Raw genomic sequence first — 19902 nt, forward strand, 5'->3', positions numbered from 1 at the left:
AAAGGACCTCAATCGGGTTGGAGGAATTGATTGAAAGGAAGCAAATTGAACCGAAGAGAAGGCGTTCTTTTGCTTAGGAATGGGTATTTCTGCACAAATTAGAAGCTAGTTGCAAAGACTCATTTGGTACATGTTTGCAAGGGCTTGTAAGTTGGGTGTCCCAAAGCAGGACACGATGACACGGCCAGTCACTGGCATGCCTTGATTTCTGCAATCAATTCCAAATCACAGATTTATCGTACAGAAACAATTATCCTTTATTTATTTTAATTTATTTGGTTTGTCAAGCCTGTATGAGAAGACATACTTGTATGAATATAACATATAAATATAAGCAGGTGTTGTGGCCCAGCAGGAGCCGTTGGAGCTGCCACCAGACTCCGACGGCGAGGGGCCCTATGAGTCGGCTCTGGAGGATGTGGAGGACCCTGGACAGGGTTCCAACTCTGAGCAGGGCGCAGAAAGGCTGGTTGGCCACCAGGAGGTGCCTGAGCCTTGGACCATGGGGAGGAGACAAGGGAGAGTGATCCAGATGCCAGCAGTGAGTTGTTCCTGGATGCCCGGCACCGAAGAGCTAATAGGCATCAGGAACAGTTGCACAGTTACAGGAGGTAATTACACTCAGCTGGTGGTCATTAGGCTCCTCTCCAGACTATAAAAGGACTGCTTGTGCACACGTCCCTCTTGCAGAAGTCAACGCAGGAACTAATGTCGGAGAACATTATTGTGAGCCTGGCAGGCTGGATTGCTGCCATGGCTTATCTGTGCTGGATTGCTGTCAAGGACCTGTCTGCCTGTTAATTAAATGCCGTAACTTATCTTTGGCTCGGAGTGTGTTGGTGTGGGACAAGAGGGGTCAGAACAAGCAGGAAAAGAAATGAGTACAAACAAATGGGGACAGTAGGACAGGGACGGTATCATCTTCTTTTTCCTTTCTTTCCTTGTTGCAGGAATGTGCTGGCGAGCCCCTCTTTTCCCTCTTCTGCGCCATCAAGCAGCAGATGGAGAAAGGACCCATCGACGCCATTACGGGAGAAGCCCGCTATTCCTTAAGCGAAGACAAACTCATACGGCAGCAGATCGACTACAAGACCCTGGTGAGTGATGGGTGCCTGCAGAAGGGGAATATCGGGGGCGAGGATGGGGATACGGCGTTCCATTTGGGACCCAAAAGAAACAGGAAAATCTATATTTGTAAAATTGTGTGTGTGTGTGGGTGGGTGTTCCGGCATAACTCTGGAATGCCTCGAGCAATTTCAACCAAAGTTAGTACACCGATGTCTTACTCTCTGGAAATAAATACTGTGAGGGTAAGACACCCCTAATCCCACTCGGGGTGTGTGTGTCCTGTAATGATACAGCCTGTTGTGCCTTAAAATGGCTTCTACCGTACTGCTTCTACTTAAGATGGCTTCTACTGTACAGCTCAGTGGAGTTGCCATGGTAGCGGCTTCACAGTACTCCACAAGGGAGGCTCCCTCTGGTAAAATCCAACATTAGAAATTGCGTTTGGTCTGGGCATTTCCCCCCCTATTAATGAAGACCCAGGCAATGCCCGGTTATCGGCAGTACTGTTAAAAAAAATAACAATTTGGGTTTGCAAGAAAACAAGATGGTTGTGCAGTAAACTTGCAAGGACGGAAATGTTGGCCTATGTCCCTCTGAAGTCAACTAGGCGGGCCTCATCCAGATACAGATTAACAGAGTTGGGTGGGACCTTGTAGGTCATCTAGTCCAACCTCCCCCCCCAATCCCCCAAGCAGACCCTACACCATTTCTGACAGATGGCAGTTTCCCCCGAATTAATTGTCATAAATTTCCCCGAATTAATTGTCATAAATTTCCCCGAATTAATTGTCATAAATTTCCCCGAATTAATTGTCATAAATTTCCCCGAATTAATTGTCATAAGTTCATGGCATCTGCCCCGTGGCACGACAAAACCGCGCTCGACTAAAGCGTGCCCGATTAAACCGCATCGCTGACGTCATCAACAGGGCGACAACAGCGAGCGGGGAGAAAGAAGGGCGCTTTAAATAGCGCTTTGAAAGCAAGCCAATTCAAGTTAAGGTAAGGGTTAGGGTTAGGGTTAGGGTTAGGTTTAGGGTTAGGTTAAGGGTTAGGGTTAGGGTTAGGTTTAGGGTTAGGTTAAGGGTTAGGGTTAGGTTTAGGGTTAGGTTAAGGGTTAGGATTAGGTTTAGGGTTAGGTTAAAGGTTAGGTTTAGGGTTAGGTTTAGGGTTAGGTTTAGGGTTAGGTTTAGGGTTAGGTTTAGGGTTAGGTTAAGAGTTAGGTTTAGGGTTAGATTTAGGGTTAGGATTAGGTTTAGGGGCGTTAGGTTTAGGTTTAGGGGCTAATTTTAGGTTTAGCGTTTACAGCGTGCTTCTGTCTCCGCGCTGTTGTCGCCCTGTGATGACGTCAGCTACGTGGTTTCATCGAGCGCGCTTTAGTTGAACGCGGTTTTGTGGTGGAACCCATCTGCCCAGTGCTTAAATTGTGATCCCGTGACCCCGGGGGTGATTGTAAGTGTGAGAACTGGCCATAAGTCACATTTTTCCAGTGCTGTTGTAACAGTCACTACATTCATGATTGTAAATCAAGGTTGTAAGTCGAGAAATGTGTCATTGGACTGTTAGATGAAAACGTTAGGGAATTGTTCCGTTTTTGTGGGACTGTATAGCAGAGTGTTTTTCGGGGTGAAAACATTAAATAAATATTATTTTTAATAAGCCTTCCAAGGAAAGGAAAGGAATAGGGAAGGGAAGGAATAGGGAAGGAAAGGAAAGGAAAGAGAAAGGGAGAAATAGAAAGAAAGGAGGGAAACAAGGAAAGGAAAGGAATAGGAAAGGAAAGGAATAAGGAAGGAAAGGAAAGGAAAGAGAAAGGGAGAAATAGAAAGAAAGGAGGGAAACAAGGAAAGGAAAGGAATAGGGAAGGGAAGGAATAGGGAAGGGAAGGAAGGGAAAGAGAAAGGGAGAAATAGAAAGAAAGGAGGGAAACAAGGAAAGGAAAGGAATAGGAAAGGAATAGGAAAGGAAAGGAAAGAGAAAGGGAGAAATAGAAAGAAAGGAGGGAAACAAGGAAAGGAAAGCAAATGGGAAGGGAAGGGGAAGGGAAGGGGAAGGGAAGGAATAGGGAAGGAAAGGAACAGGAACAGAAAGGAAGGAGGAAAAAAGAAGGAAAGGAATGGGGAAGGAAAGGAAAAGAAAGGAAGAAGGGACAAAAAAAGGAAGGGAGAGGAGGAAAGAAAAATCAAAGGAAAGGAGGGGAAAAGAAAGGAGGAAAGGAAAGGAAGTAGGAGGGGGAAAAGGAGGAAAAGAATGGGGAAGGAAAGGAAAGGAAGCCAAAAGAACTTTGGGGGGTCGATGGTTTCATTTCTTCTCTGCTCTAAGCTTCCCTCCTTCATTCGGCCCCTTTGATGTTAATCTGCTTTGCCTCTTAACATCTCAAGAGCCAGAAAATCTATCCAGATAGGAATCTGAGCAGATATATTGAGATCCATTTCACTGGGGAGATTAAAGGCAGAAGAACGGCGATGAAGAAAGCATTTCTCTTAGCCACATTCTTTATGAGCTGCGGAGGGAAGTAGGAGGGTAGGACAGAGATGTGGTTGTTCCCCCCCCCCCTTGAACAGCAATTCCAATAATAAGATTTCACAATATAGATGCCATTAAAAATCAGAAGGACATTCCACAGCTTTCTGATGCTTCTCAGGCTACGTGCTTCCTGTTGTGGCCCGCCAGTGGACAGCAGAGCTGGCAGCAGAGTCGGACAGTGAGGAGGTGGGGGAGGAACCTGGGCCAGTCCTGGAGGCTGGGGAAGGCTCGGACGAGGGCTCTGCGTCGGAGGCAGAGAGGGGGCCGAGGCTGTCTGGCAATGATCAGGTGCCTCCGGAGCTAGACAGCAGTGAGGCAGAGGAACAGCTGGAGCCTGTTCCCAGCGTGCACATGCGCAGAGCTGCCGGAAGAAAAGAACAGCTCAGAAATCAGGGTCGACTTGGGAGTAAAGCCACAGGTGGATGGTGAATGGCCCCTCCCATAGGAAATAAAAGAGGAGCGAAAGGGGAGCGGGCTTTTGCAGGAAGCAATTCGTACGTTCGTTCATTCGTTTCAGGAGTGTGGAGATCTGCCCGTGAATCTCCGAGACTCTGTGCCAAGACTTTCTCTTGCACAGCACCTCATTTGGACAATGTTTACATCATGGCAGATTTCCAAGCTAGATAAGGTCTGTGGTCATAAATACTCCTTTGAAAGACTGTTTACCAGGCCTTTGCTGAAGGGGAATGAGAGGGATTCACGTTTGTTTAATGAAAGGGGTTTCATCGGGACCAGGAATCTGCTTTGTGCTCTTTGGGGAAGCCTCGGTCAGAACACTCCCAGGGCTTTTAAAAAATATCCTTGGAAAGGTGTTCATTGCATAATGGAACAATCAAAACAACTGGGAGGGAAGTAAAAAAAAAATCAAAATGACTTCTCCCATCATGTGATCCGTTTTCACTGGCGCCATCTGCGATTCCCACTACTGGTTCCGGCAAACCAGTCCGAACCGACTGAATACCATCTCTGTTCAACTTCCAGAATTCCCCAGGCGGAATAGCATCTCCCTCTCTCTCTCTCTCTCTCTCTCTCTCTCTCTCTCTCTCTCTCTCTCTCTCTCTCTCTCTCTCTCTCTCTCTCTCTCTCTCTCTCTCTCTCTCTCTCTCTCTCTCTCTCTCCCTCCCTCCCTCCCTCCCTCCCTCCCTCCCTCCCTCTCTCTCTCTTTTTTGTTCCCTTTTCTCTCTCTCTTTCCCTTTCTCTTTCGCTTTCTGCCTCTCTGTCTCTTTCTTTTGGTTTCTCTCTCTCTCTCTCTCTCTCTCTCTTTGTGTCTATTTTTCTCTCATTTTGTTTCCCTTTCTCTCTCTATTTCTCTTTCCTTCTTTCTCTCTCTCTCTCATGTCTCTTTTTCTCTCATTGTGTTTCCCTTTCTCTCTATATATTTCTTTTTCTTTCCTTCTCTCTCTCTCTCTCTCCCCCTCCCTCCCTCTCCCAAGCCATAACTAGGCCGTGCACAATAATAGTTTGTTTGGAATTCTCAGACTCTTTCCAACCTATTTCTGAAGAAATTATTAGTATACATCCCTTCTCCTCCTCCACCACCTCCTCCTCCTCCTCCTCCTCCTCCTCCTCCTCCTCCTCCTCCTCCTCCTCCTCTTCTCTTTACTCTTTTCTCCTCTCAAAGATTTGGGGGATTTGAGCTCCAAAATCTCAGGGTAATGGAATTTCCCGAGCCTGGGAATAAGAATGGAACGTTTGCCAAACGCTGCAGAAACACAAAACGAAAGAACATTCCTTTCATATCTCATAACTGCTAGCCAGCTTCTCCTTAAATCAAAAGCGAGAGTGCCGAAGGAGATCAAAGGCATTGTGGCGGATCTGTCTTAACACAGGCTGATCAAATAAGGGCTACAGAACACATGTACTCGGTTTTCAAGAGTCTATAATATAATCCTCTTTTCTCTGCAGTAAACTTGGCAGAATCTATATTGCTTTTGTTATTGTTAAGGAGTTTGATACTCCGTCCCCGGGAAAAGGTATGGCATTAGTCTATGGTCACAATAAATCCTAAATTTGATATCATTTTTTTTCCTGACAAGCTCATTGAATCAAGAGGCGGGAACCACAGTCCCCTTCAAGAAATGTGTAGGATAGTGAGGGTCTTCTGATGAGGATCGTGGTAAACTAGATGTCCAGGAAGGACCAGGATGGCCAGAATTTGATGATGAATTCCAGCTGTCAAAAATCTCTCTGGAAAACAGAGAGAGCATGAGATCGCCCATATGTACTCCAGACAGCGGCTTCCTGCAAGTCAACAGCAGAAGTGGGAGTTTTTGTACTCAGAGAGAAGATGGAGGGACTATTTGTGTATGAAATTGATGTGGCTTAAGACGTGGCTTTAGGGGCGCGGTGGCTCATTGGCTAAGATGCTAAGTTTGTCGATCAGATAGGTCGACAGTTCGAATCCCTAGCGCCGCATAACGGAGTGAGCTCCTGTTACTTGTCCCAGTTTCCGCTAACCTAGCAGTTCGAAAGCATGTAAAAATGCAAGTAGAAAAATAGGAACCACCTTTGGTGGGAAGGGAACTGTGTTCTGTTCGCCTTTGGCATTGAGTCATGCCGGCCACATGACCACGGAGACGTCTTCGGACAGCGCTGGCTCTTGGGCTTTGAAACGGAGATGAGCACCGCCCCCTAGAGTCGGGAACGACTAGCACATATGTGCAAGGGAAACCTTTACCCTTAAGATGTGGCAGGCGTTGTTGTCAGTGGTGCTATTTGGGAGGAAGGGCAGTATAGGTAGTCCTTGCCTTCAACAGTTCATTTAGTGGCCATTCAAAGATACAATGGCACTGACTTATGACCGTTGCCTGAATTTGGATCACGTGTCCGTAGGATGCCGCAATGGTCGTAAGTATGAAAACCGGTCCGAAGTCCCTTTTTTGAATGCCGTTGTAACTTCGAATGATCATTAGAGGAACCGTTGTAAGTCGAGGACTACCTGTAGTCTTAAGATCATTTTATCTGCCGATGCCAGGAAATCTGAAGATCATTAGGTAAAGCCACAAAGCGCCATGAAGAAAAATGAAATATGTCATGGAGTTAAAAGCTGTTCTGTGCTAGGCTTCCCAAGAGCATGAAGCCGACTCCTCGTCCCGATAAAATCTCTTTTATTTAGGTTCAAGGGAATTCCTCGCCAGCAAAGTCCCGGCCAACAGTCTTTCAAGAGATTCCACAACTACAGGCCTTTATCGGGCTTGGAGAGCTGCCAGGCCGATATCTTCCAAACTCCACGCTGTAGCAGCAATTCCTTGGCAAGAAGTCAGGAACAGATCTTCACCCTAATGAATTAAACTGATTGTCTCCTGCAAACTCCACTCCCCTTTCGCTCCTCTTTATTCTGTATGGGAGGGGCCATTCACTGTCCACCATTATTCCCAGGTCAGCCCTTGTTCCTTAGTTGTTCCCTTTGTCTGTGCATGCGCACACTGGGAACAGGCTCCAGCTGTTCTTCTGCCCCACTGAACTCTAACTCCGAAAGCAGCTGATAACTGCCATATGGCCGTGGCCCCTTCTCTGCCTCCGACGCAGAGCCCTCATCAGAGCCTTCCCCAGGCTCCAAGACTGGCCTCGGTTCCTCCCCAACCTCCTCACTGTCCAAAGCTGCTGCCAGCTCCACTGGGCGCTGGCGGGGCACAACACAGGCTTCTTGTATTCCAAAGTTTGCTTCCCTATTTTAAACAACAGACAGTGTGTCATTGTTGAGCAGTTGCCTGCTGTGATCAGGGACGCATCTTGCACGAGAAACAATTATGCCAGCAGTTTGTGGTGTTTTTTTTTCTTTTTGAAACACACAATTCCTTGGAGGATGGTTTATTTGCTTGCCCTTATTTGCAATTAATGGAACAGGGGGGTATCCCTGTCAAGGCAACATCGCCGAGTTTGCTTACATTCAAATTATATTAATTTGAAGCTAAAGCTAACGTTTAGATGTTTGCGCTTCGAAAGCAACCGTTTAAAAGACAAAGAAAAGAGGGGGGAAAAGGAGAGAAGGAAGAAAGATAGAGAACAAGGTTCCTTAAAGCTGGGTTACAGATTTCTTTTTCAAAGTTGCTTCTAAGGTGCGTTAAATTTAGGAACATATTTTTTAAGGCCATTTTTTTTTTCATCTTTGGAATTTGGAGCTTCAGATAAATATACCTGAATACATTTGAAATATATTCGAAGTTACAAAAGTGACTTTATGAGCATTTTTCACACTTACCGACCGTTGCAGCGTCCCCCGTGTCACATGATCAAAATTCAGATGCTTGGCAACCGACTCGTATTTATGACGATCGCAGCGTCCTGGGGTGATGCCGTCCCCTTTTGCGACCGTCTGCTAAGCGAAGTCAACGGGGAAGCCAGATTTACTTAGCAACCGTGCGACTCACTTAACAACCACAGTGATTCACTTAAGTGCTGTGGCCAGGAAGGTTGTAAAATCGGGCAAACCTCACTTAACAACGGTCCTGCTTAGCGGCAGAAAGTTTGGGAAGAGTTGTGGAAAGAAACGTGTGTTTGTTCATCTTATTGTTGAACTGGATCAGGTAGTTACTAGCTACCATTTTAGAGCTTATAGGAAAAGCAGATTGCCTCCAATTAATAAATACTGATATCAATTGGATAATGACCTAGATCAGTGATGGCGAACCTTTTTCACCTCGGGTGCCAAAAGCACGAATGCACACCCCTATAATTTAATGCCCGCCCCCGCTATGCCCCCTGTACATACGCATGTGAACACACTCACCCTCCGCTGCCCTGTGCATGTGCGCACAGCTTTCTTGGAGCCTGGGGAGGGCAAAAGCAACCTTTCATGCCCCCCACAGGCCCTCCAGAGACCAAAAAATGCCCCATTTTCCGACTTCTGGTTTGCATGTTGGGTTGTTTTTCACCCTCCGGGAGCCTCCAAAAGTTGGATCCCGAACAGGGAAGCCTCCGGAGGGTGAAAAACAGCCCAGTGTTCAAACCGGAAGTCGGATCCTGAACAGGGAAGCCTCCGGAGAGCGAAAAACAGCCCAATGCGCAAACCGGAAGTCAGATCTCGAACAGGGAAGCCTCCGGAGGGTGAAAAACAGCCCAATGCGCAAACCGGAAGTCAGATCTCGAACAGGGAAGCCTCCGGAGGGTGAAAAACAGCCCAATGCGCAAACCGGAAGTCAGATCTCGAACAGGGAAGCCTCCGGAGGGTGAAAAACAGCCCAATGCGCAAACCGGAAGTCAGATCTCGAACAGGGAAGCCTCCGGAGAGCGAAAAACAGCCCAATGCGCAAACCGGAAGTCGGATCCTGAACAGGGAAGCCTCCGGAGGGTGAAAAACAGCCCGAAGTGCAAACCGGAAGTTGGATCCCGAACAGGGAAGCCTCCGGAGGACGAAAAACAGCCAAAGATCAAGGCTGAAATCAGCTGGCCAGCGCGCCCATGACAGGGCAACGTGTGCCACCTGCGACACGCGTGCCATAGGTTCACCATCACGGACCTAGATATTAACATGGATAATGATCTAGATCAGGGATGACTAACCTTTTCCGGACTGAGTGCCCAAAGCACACGCAAATGCAGAGCCCTCGTCCGAGCCTTCCCCCAAACTGCAATGCGTGGGCAGGCCCCTTGCATGCACCCCACACCCTGCGTCTTGCACATGCATGCGTGCCCCTGCCCACCGATGCCTGCCGGGAGCACTGGGTACCGTTCCGGTACGATGCGCCGGAGGGCCCATAGGGCCCATCTGCCTGCCCGAGCTCCTTACCTGTATTTGAGCTCTTCGGCGCTTACGGAGCCTGTGCAACACTCCACCAAGCAGCTGAAGTGTTGCGGAGGCTTGTGGAGGCGTCGCAAGAGGTGAGGACACATGCACACGCTGCAACCGTTCATACCGGTTGCAATGGGATCCAGAACCCACCACTATAGTGAACTCATATATTTCCATCAGCACTTCAATCTACTCGAGAGTTTTGTCCAAACCCCACACAGAGGTCGAGATCTCTGTCTGATGCATTTCCTTTCTTTCAACCAACCTTCTACAGGTCCTGAGCTGCGTGAACCCTGATAATGTGAACAGCCCCGAGATCCCGGTCAAGATCTTGAACTGCGACACCATCACCCAAGTGAAGGAGAAGTTCCTGGATGCCATCTTCAAGAACGTCCCTTGTTCTCATCGGCCCAAAGCTGCAGATATGGATCTGGGTGTGTTGAGTATCTAAGATCAATAGAGATGGGCAGCCATGGAACCCATCCATCCGTTCATATAACCATGTTTGGGTTAGGTTGACATAGTCGAGTTCTCCCATGGACAGGAAATGCTCCTTCTTGGGCATTTGGGGACAATGACATATCGGAAACTAAAAACCTAAACGTAGTTAGGAGGGATGGGTAGGTTTGAGGTAGAATAGAATAGTAGGGTAGGGTGGGGTAGAGTAGGGTAGAATTGGGTAGGGTAGGGTAGGATAGGACAGGATATAGAGAAGAATAGAGAATAGAATATAGAATAGAATAGAAAATAGAAGAGAAGAGTAAATAGGGAATAGAATAAAGAATGGAATGGAATAGAATAGAATAGAATAAGGAATGGAATAGAATAGGAATGAAAGAATAGAATAGAATAAAGAATGGAATGGAATAGAATAAGGATTGGAATAGAATAGAATAGGGAATGAAAGAATAGAATAAAATAGAATAGAATAAAGAATGGAATAGAATAGAATAAGGAATAGAATAGAATAGGGAACGAAATAATAGAATAGAATAAAGAATGGAATAGAATAGAATAACGAATGGAACAGAATAAAATAGGGAATGAAAGAATAAAATAGAATAGAATAAAGAATGGAATGGAATAGAATAGAATAAGGAATGGAATGGAATAGAATAGAATAGGGAATGAAAGAATAGAATAAAGTAGAATAGAATAAAGAATGGAATAGAATAGAATAAGGAATGGAATAGAATAGAATAGGAATGAAAGAATAGAATAGAATAAAGAATGGAATGGAATAGAATAAGGAATGGAATAGAATAGAATAGGGAATGAAAGAATAGAATAAAATAGAAAGAATAAAGAATGGAATAGAATAGAATAAGGAATAGAATAGAATAGGGAATGAAATAATAGAATAGAATAAAGAATGGAATAGAATAGAATAACGAATGGAACAGAATAAAATGGAATGAAAGAATAAAATAGAATAGAATAAAGAATGGAATGGAATAGAATAAGGAATGGAATGGAATAGAATAGAATAGGGAATGAAAGAATAGAATAAAGTAGAATAGAATAAAGAATGGAATAGAATAGAATAAGGAATGGAATAGAATAGAATAGAATAAGAAATGAAATAATAGAATAGAATAGAATAAAGAATGGAATAGAATAGAATAAGGAATGGAATAGAATAAAATAGGGAATGAAAGAATAGAATAGAATAAAGAATGGAATGGAATAGAATAGAATAAGGAATGGAATAGAATAGGGAATGAAAGAATAGAATAGAATAAAGAATGGAATGAAATAGAATAAGGAATGGAATAGAATAGAATAGGGAATGAAATAATAGAATAGAATAGAATAGAATAGAATAGAATAAAGAATGGAATAGAATAGAATAAGGAATGGAACAGAATAAAATAGGGAATGAAATAATAGAATAGAATAGAATAAAGAATGGAATAGAATAGGGAATGGAACAGAATAAAACAGGGAATGAAATAATAGAATAGAATAGAATAGAATAAAGAATGGAATAGAATAGAATAAGGAATGGAACAGAATAAAATAGGGAATGAAATAATAGAATAGAATAGAATAAAGAATGGAATAGAATAGAATAAGGAATGGAACAGAATAAAATAGAGAATGAAATAATAGAATAGAATAGAATAAAGAATGGAATGGAATAGAATAGAATAGGGAATGAAATAATAGAATAGAATAGAATAAGGAATGGAATAGAATAGAATAAGGAATGGAATAGAATAGAATAGAATAGGGAATGAAAGAATAGAATAGAATAAAGAATGGAATAGAATAGAATAAGGAATGGAATGGAATAGAATAGAATAGAAAAGAATAGAAAGAGCTTGGTGGTTTTCTTGCCGACGTTTCATTCCCAAACTAGATAACATCAACAGTGCTAGAAGGGTTTGCAGTTGAAGGAGTGGAGCAGGATGAGATGGAGGAAGAGAAGGAGAAGAGGAAAAAAGATAGAGAAGGAAAAGAAATGAAGAGGAAGAAGGAGGAGGAGGAGGAGAAGTAAGGGAAGGAGAAGAACTTTGGGGTCCTGGGTGCCCTCTGAGCTTGGTGGTTCTCTTGCCGACCTTTCATGACCCAGCTAGGTAACTAAATCAGTACAGATGATGATGTTACCTAGTTTGATCATCCAATGAAAAGTCGCAAAAGGGGATCGCACGACCCCGGGGACAATGCAACCGTCATAAATATGAGCCAGTTGCCCGGCGTCTGATCATGTGACCACAGTTGACAATTGCAACAGTCGTGAGTATGTCTCCAAACATACAGAAGCACAATTTAGCATGGAGGACAATAGAAATCCATCAACCATTCAAGAGGATGAGCAGTTGCCAACATTCCATCCGTGTCTATTTGTGTGTCTGTCTCTGTGTGTCCTTGAAATGTGATCATACAGGAAAGGTCACCGATGTCAATTTATAGGAGGAGCCCGAAAGATGCTGGGCACCGAGACTCACTCAGAGCTCCAGACAATCTGAAAATAAAAGTTGCCGGCTGCTATTTGATCGCTGATGTCATGCAGGAGGAGCCCAGCTAAATTATCCCCACTCCTGGCAGAAAACCTTCACTCTCTCCCATCGGAGAGATGCGCTCATCGGGGTGAAGGTGGCATGAAAGGCAAAACAGATCAAAACTTACATTGCTCGGTGCAAGTTAGCAGCCGTTTCAGCCATTAAAATAGCTTCTTCCATGACGTTGCCCCCCCCCCCCGCCAATATCTCCTCATTCTCCAAGCTTACTTTGAGTTTCCTGGCAATTAATTTGTCCGAGAAGCCAAATTCAAGGACCGTGAAGTCTTAGATCTGTGATTCCTTTTGCCATGGCCGCTGCTCTGATCTCCCACCCGCCATTTTAACCTTAGAGTGTTTAGAGTTTAGAGTTTTATTTCATTTGTATGCCGCCCTTTTCCCTAAGGGGACTCAGGGCGGCTCACAACTCAAACAAGGGAAGGGGGATACAGACAGTTTAACAACAACACAAAACAATACATAGTTAAAAAGCACAACAATCATACCATTCGAGGTAGGAGCAGCAAATCTTTAGCCCCAGGCCTGTCGGAACAGCCAGGTTTTAAGGGCTTTGCGGAAGGCCTGGAGGGTGGTGAGGGTTCGAATCTCCACGGGGAGTTCGTTCCAGAGGGTCGGAGCAGCCACAGAGAAGGCTCTCCTCCGGGTAGTCGCCAGTCGACACTGGCCGGCGGATGGAATTCAGAGGAGGCCTAATTGTGGGATCTAATCGGTCTGGTGGAGGTAATTGGCAGCAGGCGGTCTCTCAAGTACCCAGGTCCAATACCATGAAGGGCTTTATAAGTGACGACTAGCGCCTTGAAGCGTATCCGGAGACCAATAGGCAACCAGTGCAGCTCGCGGAGGATAGGTGTTACGTGGGTGAACCGAGGTGCACCCACAATCGCTCGCGCGGCTGCATTCTGGACAAGCTGAAGACGCCGAATACTCTTCAGTTTCTCGGAGCCAAGTGAGAGAGCCAAAATGGCGCCTGGAATCGCTTGAGGGAGTCCTTGGTGCTCTCCAAGATTGGTGGTTTCCTTGTAAGGTATTTCATTACCCAACCAGGATGATGAGCGGAATGGAGGCTAAAACCTACGATGAACGGTTGCAGGAACTGGGCCTGGCTAGTCTAGGGAAGAGAAGGACCAAGGGAGACAGGATAGCAGCCTTCCAATATTTGAGGGGCTGCCACAGAGAGGAGGGGGGTCAAGCTATTCTCCAAAGCACCTGAAGGCCAGACAAGGAACAATGGATGGAAAGTGATCAAGGAGAGATTCACCCTGGAAATAAGGAGACATTTTCTGACAGTGAGAACAATCAACCAACGTTCCTTCAGAAGTTGTGGGAGCTTCCATCATGGAAGCTTTCAAGAAGAGATTGGACTGACATTTGTCAGCAATGGTGTAAGGTCTCCTGTTTGAGTGGGGGGTTGGGCTAGGTGACCTACAAGGTCCCTTAATCTGTTAAGGGTACGCAGTTTAAGAAGTGGAGGAGGAAGAGATGGATGAGGAGAAGGAATGAAGGGAAAGAAGAAGGAATAAAAGAAGGAGAACTGTGAGTTCCTTGGTGATCTTTGAGCTTGCTAGTTTTCCTGCAGATGTTTGAACAGTGTTCAACAGTCAAACTATTTACTGAAGTGAATTTTCTTTTGCAAGATATTTTCAAGCAGAAGCAAAGCTCTCCTCTCTCCGATACGTTTCCTTTAATTAGCTACTCAGTCCCCTGCAAAACAGTTTTTAAATGTCTCCTTCCAATTTGTGACATGTTGCTCTTTGGGGTTTTACGGACTTCTGAATTTAGGAATGCAGTTTTCCAATTAAAAATGGGCCAGGCGGAGAGGGGGGGGAGTGGATGAGAGAGAGAGAAAGAGAGAGAGAAACAAAAATGGAAAAAACAAAGAGAGAGAGAGAGAGATGGGAGAAAGAGAAAAAGAATGAGAAAGAGAAAGAAAGAGAGAAAGAAAGATGAAAGAAAGAGAAAAAAGAATGAGAAAGAGAAAGAAAAAAGGAGGGAGAGAGTGGAAGAGTGGATTGTGAGAAAGAGAGAAAAAAGCAAAGCGAAAGAGGAAAACGAGTAAGGGAAAAAGAGAAAAAGAAAGAGAGGAAGGAAGAGAAAAAAGCAAGGAGGGAGAGAAGAAGGGAGAAAGAGAAAGAGATAGTGTGGAAGAGAGAAACAAAGGAAAAGAAGAAAAAGAAAAAGTGAGAGAGAGAGAGAAAGAGAGGAAGAAGAAGAAAGAGAAAGAGAGAGAGGAAGAAACAGAAAGAGACCAACGAGGGAAAGAAAGAAAAAGAAAGTGAAAAAGAGAAATAAAAAGAGAGAACTAAGAGAGACAGAAAGAAACAAAGAGAGAGAGAGAGATGGGAGAAAGAGAAAAAAGAATGAGAAAGAGAAAGAAAGAGAAAGAAAGATGAAAGAAAGAGAAAAAAGAATGAGAAAGAGAAAGAAAAAAGGAGAGAGAGAGTGGAAGAGTGGGATTGTGAGAAAGAGAGAAAAAAGCAAAGCGAAAGAAAAATGAGTAAGGGAAAAAGAGAAAGCGAAAAAGAAAGACAGGAAGAAAGAGAAAAAACAAGGAGGGAGAGAAGAAGTGAGAAAGAGAAAGAGATAGTGGGAAGAGAGAAACAAAAGGGAAGAAGAAGAAAAAGTGAGAAAGAGAGAGATAGCGAGAAAGAGAGAGAAAGAGAGGAAGAAGAAGAAAGAGAGAGAGAGGAAGAAACAGAAAGAGACCAAGGAGGGAAAGAAAGAAAAAGGAAAGTGAAAAAGAGAAATAAAAAGAGAGAACTAAAAAGAGAGAGAAAGAAAGAGAGAGAGAGAGAGAGAGAGAGAAAGGACAGATTGACTGAGAAATAATGCTATTTTCATCCGCACGAGCGAGAATTAGCCATTCTTGTTGACTCCAGAGTTTTGCTTGCATGATCTCATGGCTGAGGCACCAAAAAGCCATTGTTGCTTTTCAAAAACCATCAATTCTGACTCCCGCCTCTCACATTCTCTGCCATCCCAGGCAACCTTCCTACAATCCTCCAGAGAGATCCCAGAGATGCTATTCGATCCATTCGGGTCTTACCCCAGGCCGAGATTTGAGGGAGAAACACACGTCAGGCTATTTTTCTCATCTCGGTCTGCTGGTGGGCCCTGTTTAGGAGCAGACAGGGAGTCCTCGACATACGGCGGTCGCTAAGCCCAGAATTATGGCTTAGTCAATCATGCCACTCGTTAAGACATCGCGCACCGAACCAGCAGTAACGCCAACAGCTTGTTATAGTCATAAGTTGGAAGATACTAGGAAGGAAGAGAAGAAAAATAGTAATACTTCCCTCTCTTCCACTCTTTCTCCTTCTTTCTTCATCTTTCTTTCTTTCTCATTCTCATTCTTTTTTTCTCTTTCTTTCATCTCTTAAAGGTTCCAGCAGTTTTCCCCCGAGCCACTGAAATGCCAAAGAGTGAGGCTTGCAAAAGTATCAGCTTTTATTTATGGCCCTAGCAGCCTGGCCTGAACAAAACAAATCAAAGTATTGATTACTGTTAATTTTAATTTGAATTCTTTTTTTAAAAAAAAACAACGTGTCATTGTCAATTTTAACTGGGTTTGGGGATATCCTGTTTAATTTCTTTTTTTAACTTTTGTAGTATGTGTTTCTTTTAACGTTGTACTCCGCCCTGAGTCCTTGGGAGAAGGGCCGGCATATAAATCGAATAAACCTCAAACCTAGCGAAAGCTGGGTGGCAAAACTATACCCCAAACGTACCAACAAATGCATTTAAGGAAGAGCCGCCCCCTGCAAGAGGGGCTCAGAGGATTATATGCATTTTAGGCAGATAGAAACAAACTTTATCCAATCAGAGACAAAGATAGCAATAGCAGTTAGACTTATATACCGCTTCTAGGGCTTTCAGCCCTCTCTAAGAGGTTTACAGAGTCAGAATATCGCCCCCAACAACAATCCGGGTCCTCATTTCACCCACCTCGGAAGGATGGAAGGCTGAGTCAACCCTGAGCCGGTGAGATTTGAACCGCTGAACTGCTGATCTAGCAGTCAGCTGAAGTAGCCTGCAGTGCTGCATTTAACCACTGCACCACCTCGGCTCGGATAAGATTCCTTATCAACGTGGTCTTTAAAGCATCCTTTTGTTCAAGTTCCTTTCTCTGTCTCCCTTATCTAGGGAGGATTCCTATAGCCTTGTGGAGCGGGTGGCAGCTTCCCTTTGCCAAGTTGTTTTTTCGGCAGAAGGCTTCAAGGATTTATGAGCCAAGAAAAATCCCTAGTTGGGTTCCTTTATCCATGGGGGGGGGGCTGATATTCCCGTGTAACAATTTCTTCTAGGTTCTTCCATGAAGAATGTGCCTAGCTTTGAAGCCAAGAATAGAAGCGAGACGAAGCAGCAGTGAGATAACATTTGCAGTAAGGCCATCCAGGATTAAGGTTTCATTTGTTAGGCTAGAAAACGTCCCTTTGTAAAGTTGGCAAAGTTGGATTGCCAGCTGGCTGCAAAGTGGGAGCGGAGAGCAAAAGAGCAGTTTTGCAAGTACGTTGTAATTAAGCGATGGAGACGCAGCATCCAGTTTTGGTCACCACACTGTAAAAAAGATGTTGAGACTCTAGAAAGAGTGCAGAGGACAGCAAGAAAGAGGATGAGGGAGCTGGGACCTAAAACAGGTCGTAAGAACCGGGCCTGGCTAGTCTAGTGAAGAGAAAGACCAGGGAGACAGGATAGCAGTCTTCTAATATTTGAGGGGCTGCCACAGAGAGGAGGGGGCTCAAGCTATTCTCCAAAGCACCCGAAGGCTGGAAAATGAATAATGGATGGAAACTGACCAATGAGAGATTCAACCTGGAAACAAGGAGGAACTTTCTGACAGTGAGAACTATCAACCCATGGAACAGAAGTTGCCTTCGGAAGTTGTGGGAGCGTCATCTCTGGAGGCTTTCAAGAAGAGACTGGACTGCCCTCTGTCGAAATGGTGTAGGGTCTCCTGGTTGGGCTGAGGGATTGGACTAGATGACCTACAGGATTAGGATTAGGATTCATTTCATTTATATGGCTGCCAAGAGCCGAGGTGGCGCGGTGGTTAAATGCAGCACTGCAGGCTACTTCAGCTGACTGCTAGATCAGCAGTTCAGCGGTTCAAATCTCACCGGCTCAGGGTTGACTCAGCCTTCCATCCTTCCGAGGTGGGTAAAATGAGGACCCGGATTGTTGTTGGGGGCAATATGTTGACTCTGTAAACTGCTTAGAGAGGGCTGAAAGCCCTATGAAGCGGTATATATGTCTACTGCTATTGCTATTGCTTTTCCCCGAAGGGGACTCAGGGCGGCTCACAATTCGGTCAGGGAAGGGGGTACAGACAGGGGATAAAGACGAAATATAACAATACACAATTTAAAAAACACACAACAACCATACCATTCGAGGAGGGAGGCAAAAACTCTTTAGCCCCAGGCCTGTCGGAACAGCCAGGTTTTAAGGGCTTTGCGGAAGGCCTGGAGGGTGGTGAGGGTTCGAATCTCCACGGGGAGTTCGTTCCAGAGGGTCGGAGCAGCCACAGAGAAGGCTCTCCTCCGGGTAGTCGCCAGTCGGCATTGGCCGGCGGATGAATTCGGAGGAGGCCTAATCTGTGGGATCTGATCGGTCTGTTGGAGGCAATTGGCAGCAGGCGGTCTCTCAAGTACTACAAGGACCCTTCCAACTCTGTTAAATCTCCGAGGTGCCTTCCCACTCCGTGATTCTGTTTGCCTGCAGAGCCCACATCTCCCTTCTCCCCAAAAAACATTTCCATTCGCTTGCGGGGGTGACCTGCGTTTCTCTTTTCTTCGCAGAATGGCGCCAGAGCAACGGCACCAGAATGATCCTTCAGGATGAAGATCTGACCACCAGATTGAGAACGACTGGAAAAGGCTGAATACTCTTGCCCATTATCAGGTGTGTAAATCGGCTTTGGTTGTGTTGGAAGGAAAATCCCTCTGGTACCGTTTTGTGCCAGGAGAAAGACGCTGGAAATATAATGGCGGCTGGGGGCAGATTGGAAAGATGGGTTCCCTTTATTTTATTTTTTCTGTATTCAAAAGTTTTATTTTCTTTTAAAAAACACAAATATTTCAACATTCCTCAATCAGTAAAACATCGAAGTACAATATTTTTTTTGTATTTGTGACTTTCAATGTCCATTCTTGGGTTGTAGGCAAGTCTTCCTTCTTCCACTATTGCGCCACCAAGAGTCTTGCTGCAGTTATTAGGTGCAGAATCAAGTTAGTCTCTGCCACTGTAAAGTCAGTACATATACCTAGTAAGAATAACTGAGGAGTAAACTTTATCCTTCTTTTAAAGATATTTTGCATAATCCACCATATTTTTATCCAGAATGCCTTAACCTTTTGGCAGGTCCACCATATATGATAATATGTAGCATCGAGAGAACCACACCTCCAACATTTAGGCTGTACATTCGAATACATAGAAGCCAGCTTTTTAGGATCTAAATGCCATCTATAGAACATCTTATAAAAAATTTCTCTCAGATTTTGAGCTTGTGTGAATTTCACATTTGTTATCCATATGTCTTTCCCATGTATCCAACATTATTGGTTCTTCAATATTTTGAGCCCACTTTATTGTTCTCTTTATTGATGAACCACATGTGATTCGGGGACAGCCAGCTGACAAAATTGAGTTGAGAGTGGGTGGGGTTTTAGCAATAGCAATAGCAGTTAGACTTATATACCGCTTCATAGGCTTTCAGCCCTCTCTAAGCGGTTTACAGAGCCAGCATATCGCCCCCACAGTCTGGGTCCTCGTTTCACCCACCTCGGAAGGATGGAAGGCTGAGTCAACCTTGAGCCGGTGAGATTTGAACCGCCGAACTGCAGATAGCAGTCAGCTGAAGTGGTTGCAGTACTGCACTCTAACCACTGGGCCCGCCTCGGTTTTATACCTTCTGGATTCCTATGGGGGCTGTGTAGGGGTTAGGCGGGGGGTGGGTCATAGCTGGCTCTAGAGGCAAAAGAGGAAATGCAAATCCTGGGTGTTTGTCTGAGCTAATCTTGTCAACATTTGGCTTGCCGAAGTGCGTTGCTTATCTGGACTTTCTGTCTGACCCAGTCATTTGAATAGATTACCAAATCATTTGCATTTTTTTAAAAAGCTGGCCTGCTCAGTTTCTGCTTGGGGTAGGGAAACTGGGCTGGTTTCTACCTCCCTTAAGATTCCCCCCCCCTCCCCATTTCTCCTTTAGGGGAAATATTCTATCCTGCCTCTTTAATATTTCCCAAAATATTTCATTCTTCTAGGTGGGGAGGGGGGGGTTCCCCTACAGTTTGGTTAAATCCGATGAGCTTCTGGGAGAGGGATCTTGGAGTCTTAGCAGACAACCAGCTAAATAGGAGCCACCCGTGTGCAGCGGCAGCTAAAAAAGCCAATGTAATCCTAAGCTGCATTAACAGAGGGATACAATCAAGATCAAGGGAGGTGCTAATACTACTCTATAAAGCCTTAGTAAGGCCACACCTAGAGTACTGCATCCAGTTTATAAAAAGTGATGTTGACACTCTAGAAAAAGTGCAGAGAAGAGCAACTAGGAAG

The 19902-nt window shown here is 44.9% G+C and overlaps 1 protein-coding gene across 1 annotated transcript in view; it reads left to right on the plus strand.

Moving 5' to 3' along the window:
- Window positions 1-19902, plus strand: part of PLXNA4 (plexin A4) — a 487979-nt gene that overhangs the window by 399273 nt on the left and 68804 nt on the right. Inside the window, 2 exon segments of the mRNA XM_087722680.1 lie at window positions 951-1097; window positions 9600-9759. Coding sequence (XP_087578806.1) covers window positions 951-1097; window positions 9600-9759 — 307 coding nt within the window.

Source organism: Thamnophis sirtalis, unplaced genomic scaffold (assembly GCF_051295495.1).
Source record: "Thamnophis sirtalis isolate CommonGarterSnake01/CBP01778 unplaced genomic scaffold, rThaSir2_p1.2 scaffold_9, whole genome shotgun sequence".
Classification (NCBI taxonomy): Eukaryota; Metazoa; Chordata; class Lepidosauria; order Squamata; family Natricidae; genus Thamnophis; species Thamnophis sirtalis.